Genomic DNA, 6,000 nt, shown 5'->3' on the forward strand with positions numbered 1-6,000 from the left:
GAGAGTGTAGTAGAATGTCAGATGTGTTATAAAATGGACTTATAATTTTAAAGCAGCATTCCTGAGTGCGTTTGCTGTTCATTTTCCTTTTTTGTGCAGTCCTGCTCTCAACCCAGACAATCTTTGTGAACAGCCTTTATTTCCTTCTATGTATGTCTCCATACTTCTGAAACCTTATGTAGACGTAGAAGTATACATGTGAAGATTTAGTTTGGGACCCCACTGTTTTATGAAAATGGGTGATTTTTGCATGCTAATATAGCTTATCATATAAAATACATTGTTCTTGTCCAACTTGCAGCCATGCAGGTCATGGGGAATGGTTCCAATTCATTCTTTCTTAATGGCTGCATACTATTTCCTGCTATGTGTGTGCTATATTTTATTCAGCTTTTTTATCATTGGTGGATGCTTTGTGTGTGTGTGTGTGTGTGTGTGTGTGTGTGTGTGTGTGTTGTCAGCAATAAATCTCTCTGTAGTGGTGCTTTTAGTTCTGTGTGATAGATTCTCAAGAGCAGAATGCTAGTTGGGAGCTAGTAGCTCATACCTATAATCCTAGCTACTTGGGAAGCTGAGATCGAGAGAATTCGTGGTTTGAGGCCAGCCTGGTTAAATAGTTCATGAGAGCCCATCTCCAAAATAACCAGAGCAAAATGGACCAGAGGTGTGGCCCAAGTAGTAGAGCACCTGCTTTGCAAGTGCAAAGTCCTGAGTTCAAACCCTACCCAGTGACAAAAAACAGAATGCTTGGGCTAAAGAAACTTGAATCACATGATCAATAATTGATCATGTAGGGGACTGCAGACTTTTGTAAGTTGAAGGTAAGAGTGCAATGTATTTTTCTTCTGAGGTCTTTTGTGGTGCACAGTAGAACCTGGGGTACAACATGACAGGGCAGTTCTGTGATGCTTCAAGTACCTAGCTAAAGGAGGTGGGAAAGAGCAAAGTGCATAACACTGAAGGGGAAGCAGCCCAGGATTCTCAGCCATGGCAGACATTCAGGAAAAGCAAGAGGGCTGCCAGGGTCTAGCATCTGTAGAGTCTTCATGTGAGTTTTATGTTAACGTTGTTGGGAACTTTTTCATTCATTGTATATATAAATACATAATCATATTTGAAATAAAGTGAGATTCTACTTTCCATTTGTAAATTGCTGAAGGTTAAATTTGGAGGTGTTTTTTTTTGTTTTTTGTCTTCAACTATAAAACAGTACTGGAAAGATCACCTATTCTGAGACAGTCCTCCTCAAAAATACTGGTAGGACGAAACCGTTTCAGCTGCTGCAGAGCACTTTGGCAATATGTCAGGTCTTTAAAAAGATCAGACCCTTTGAAACAGATTTCATTTCTAAGAATAAAATCTAAGGAAATAGTTGGAGTTAAGAACTAGAGCTCACATATCATAATCGTGACATCTTGACTTAAATAGCCAAAAAATGAAACTGCGTGTTTAACAGTAAGGACATGTTTACTATGTCCTTACTATGTAAGCCAGGGGTGGCAAATACTTTCTGTAAAGAACAAATGTACATGTTTGAGGTTTCACAGGCCACGTAGTCTGTCATGGTTATTCAACTCTGCCATTGTAGCATAGTTTGTATGCAGACTAACAGGTGAATCTGTGTTCCAATAAAACTTTGCTTTTAGAAGAGAACACCCACAGAGTGGGAGAAAATATTTGCCAGCTACACATCAGACAAAGGACTGATAACCAGAATATATAGGGAACTTAAAAAACTAAATTCTCCCAAAACTAATGAACCAATAAAGAAATGGGCACGTGAACTAAACAGAACTTTCTCAAAAGAAGAAATTCAAATGGCAAAAAAAAACACATGAAAAAATGCTCACCATCTCTAGCAATAAAGGAAATGCAAATTAAAACCACACTAAGATTCCACCTCACCCTTGTTAGAATAGCCATTATTAGCAACACCACGAACAACAGGTGTTGGCGAGGATGTGGGGTAAAAGGAACCCTCTTACACTGTTGGTGGGAATGTAAACTAGTACAACCACTCTGGAAAAAAATTTGGAGACTACTTAAAAAGCTGGACATTGATCTACCATTTGATCCAGCATTACCACTCTTGGGGATATACCCAAAAGACTGTGACACAGGTTACTCCAGAGGCACCTGCACACCCATGTTTATTGCGGCACTATTCACAATAGCCAAGTTATGGAAACAGCCAAGATGCCCCAGCACTGACAAATGGATTAAGAAAATGTGGTATCTATACACAATGGAATTTTATGCAGCCATGAAGAAGAACGAAGTGTTATCATTCACTGGTAAATGGATGGAATTGGAGAACATCATTCTGAGGGAGGTTAGCCTGGCCCAAAAGACCAAAAATCGTATGTTCTCCCTCATATGTGGACATTAGATCAAGGGCAAACACAACAAGGGGATTGAACTTGAGTGCATGATAAAAGCTTTGGCACACAAGGGAGGGGTGAGGATAGGTAAGACACCTAAAAACTTAGTTAGCATTTGTTGCCCTTAACGCAGAGAAACTAAAGCAGATACCTTAAAAGCAACTGAGGCCAATAGGAAAAGGGGACCAGGAACTAGAGAAAAGGTTAGATCAAAAAGAATTAACCTAGAAGGTAACACCCATGCACAGGAAATCAATGTGAGTCAATGCCCTGGATAGCTATCCTTATCTCAACCAGCAAAAACCCTTGTTCCTTCCTCTTATTGTTTATACTCTCTCTACAACAAAATTAGAAATAAGGGCAAAATAGTTTCTGCTGGGTATTGAGGGGGTGGTGGGGAGAGGGAGGGGGCGGAGTGGGTGGTAAGGGAGGGGGTAGAGGCAAGGGGGAGAAATGACCCAAGCCTTGTATGCACATATGAACGATAAAAGAAAAAAAAAACTTTGCTTTCCGAAATGGGTAGATTGGCTTATATTTGGCCTGTTGGTAATAGTTTACCAAACACTGCTGTATTCAAATGTTGTAATTTTTTTTAGCCATGAAAATAATACTTTTAAAGACTAATGAAAGTGATTATACTGCAATAAGTAGGGAATAAGTATATACATAAATAGATACATACCTTTGTGTTCCCAGTGTAAAGGTGGATAGTGGAATGATTTTAAATGTTTATACACACATTTATATTGTATATGTATGATGTATTATAACTTTACTTCTATGGAAAAAGAGGATGGATGAAAAGTTTTTCATTGGCTATATAGGAATAGCGGGATTTTTTTTTTAAAGCAAATTCAATTTTAGAATAGATTTTACTGAAGAAATACAATTCATATACTAGAGACTTACTTTACAACTTAACTTTTTTGGATTTGTTTGATTTTTTAAAAATTATTTGTAATATTTGAAACCTGGATTTATGTAACATGTACAAAATCAAGTTAATGTTATTTTATAAAATAGTATTTTATTCCTGTTTTATTTGTAAAATATAGATGTCATGTTCTTGTGTTTAAAAATCACTGGTTCTCAGACATACAGGGTCTTTACTGATTTACTGCCTGTCTTTCAAGCGGGAGAAAAGAGACTTTAGGAATAGGCCGTAGATGAATAGATTTACTTTCATTATGTTTCACCTTTACAACAAACAAACCGACCAGTTTACCTCCCCGAACGTGCCCTGTTCTCCCTCGCCCCGGTTCCTCCCATGTGAAACGTGGAGGTCTTTTCTCTGCAACAGCCCTTAGTTGGCCAGGCAGAGCAGCAGCATTTTTCCTCTCTGTTACGCATGGTGCATGTGTCCTTTGTGATTGGATGAGTAAGTGTTTGTTGGCTCAGCATTTAAAATGGCTATTTCTCATTCTGTACTTGGTTTCTTCATTGCTACACTAAAATTGCACTGCAAATGACAACAGAATAGTAAAATTCTAAATCTTAGTCCAGATTTTCATTATGTTGTACTGTTTCATAGAGTCAAATATCAAGTAAATATAGCTTAAACTATGCCAGTGATTGATGGTTTTCTAGTCAAAGTCCTCATGAATTACTCTTATAGCTTTGGTCCTCTCATGGTAAACTTTAAAAACAGAATTAATTAATGACTTAACTTGGTCCATGTGACTTTTTTTTTTTTTTCTTTTTTGCTCATTTTAGAAACTTTAATTCTTAGTAAATAGGGTGTGGTAATATTACCACTTTTGAAGCTTTGGGTTTGAGCATCTCCAAAGTATAGAACTCCATTGTACTATATCCTTTAATCTGTCCCTGAAAATCATTTGTTGCTAGGAAAGCAATGTTAAATCAGCTGGTTGGAAACATTCAAAACCACACCTCTGTGTTTAGCATTTTTGTGCCTTTTACACTCAATTTTGAATCAGATACTGAAATTTAGAATCAGGAATGCCAATCCAGGATTTCCAATGTATTTTTGAATAACAAAAGAATAAGGAAAGAAGACAAGCTATTTTTCTCTTGCCTTACAAAATGCTACTATATGTATCATATAGATATATTTGTACATGTGCATATGTTTAGTTTGCATCATTCTCTGCACTAGTAGCTATCCTTTATTAAGAATAAAATATATCTCCTTGTGTCAGATAACTTTCCCCAGATGGCCCATCAGAAGCGGTTCATTGAGCGGAAATACCGACAAGAGTTAAAAGAAATGAGGTGGGAAAGAGAGCATCAAGAGAGAGAGCCAGATGAGGCTGAAGACATAAAGAAGTAAAGGAGGACACGGAAGTGGTGGTGTGTTTACTTGCTTAATGACTGTGACTGTTGCCCGTTGAGACATAGCCTAGTTCTCCTTCAGACAATGAATGAAGTGTGCCCATTGAAATAAAACACGAAGTCAAATCACTATTATTGCTTTACTGATCTAATATTCTGTTTTTAGCTGGAAGGTCTTCTATTTAAATGGAAAACTTCACTGTAATGGATGTGCATTTTTCCCTTTTATTTTGCTTTTTAAACAATAAAATTTAAGAAAGTATATTCTATGTGGAATAGATCCTGTTTTTCTACTGTCTCAGATTATGAGCTAAGTGACAAATTTGCTTTACCAGATATTTTGACTACAAACTACATTTTTCAGCTTTCATCTGAATGTTTGTCAAGTTCTTAGCAGCAAATATTGAACTTACCCCATTCTAAGCAGTGAATCCTTTGTAGAAGTAATCCTTTTAATGTTTAACTTACCAGTGGGATGGGGGAAGGACTTACAATTGAGCATGTGTATCTGTTGAATGATTGGAACAGGGGAACAATCGCAGACCACCCTTTAAAGCAGCTGCTCTCACCCTGGGGCCAGTGGCTCCTTTGAGAAGTTTATAGAGAGACTTTGGGGAAGTCTCAGTACCTCTTGAAATTGTGTCCCATTTTATGTGCGTGTAGGGATGTTGGAGGGGAAAGGGAGCAGGAAGAGGCAAGTTCATCACTTTCATTGGCATAGGGCTTCTCTAAGTGGTTCCTGCAGTAAAGGGCTATCATTTCATTAGAAAACATGGCATTTTTAAAACATTGTTATTTTACATTGAACATCACTGGTTTCTTATCAATAAAGGCAAAACTTTGTAACACAACGGTGTTTTTATTCATTATTTCAGCAGATACTATATAGTGGGTGCCTACTCTGTATCAGGCTCTCTTTCAGGCTCTGGGGGCTTCTATGGGGAGCCAAACAAACACAGTCTCCCCTTCAGGGAGCTTGTGTGCTAGCACAAGTACACTCCAATTCTTACAAGGAAGCAGGTGGCAAGACATAAAGTGGGGAGGTGGGGTGAGTACAGCTTTCAAGAGGTGGTTGAGGAGAGCTCCCCAGAAGTTATGTTGATACATATCTTATATGCCAGTTATGGATACACCATCATTCATTAGCCAAATTAATGAAAGAAGTGTAGGTCATAAGAAATTTTTGATGCCACTTACAACCTTACCACCCCCTTCCTGCCCCCCTCCACAACACACACACATACACAGAAAGGAAGAGAGAAGACCTCTAGGGTTTCTTAATTTGTTAACCAGAAGACGGTGTGATGGTGTCTGTAAGAAAAGGTGT

General features: G+C 38.0%; 1 protein-coding gene across 5 annotated transcripts in view; it reads left to right on the plus strand.

The window, feature by feature from the left end:
• Drosha (drosha ribonuclease III) overlaps nt 1-5,524 on the plus strand; it is a 146,456-nt gene extending 140,932 nt beyond the window's left edge. For all 5 annotated transcript variants that reach the window (XM_074077679.1, XM_074077682.1, XM_074077684.1 and 2 more), the window contains one exon: nt 4,541-5,524. In XM_074077679.1, coding sequence (XP_073933780.1) covers nt 4,541-4,671 — 131 coding nt within the window. In that variant the 3' untranslated portion in view covers nt 4,672-5,524. The remainder of the gene's footprint in view (nt 1-4,540) is intronic.
• Nucleotides 5,525-6,000: the final 476 nt, after the last annotated feature.

Source organism: Castor canadensis, chromosome 6 (assembly GCF_047511655.1).
Source record: "Castor canadensis chromosome 6, mCasCan1.hap1v2, whole genome shotgun sequence".
NCBI classification, from domain to species: Eukaryota; Metazoa; Chordata; class Mammalia; order Rodentia; family Castoridae; genus Castor; species Castor canadensis.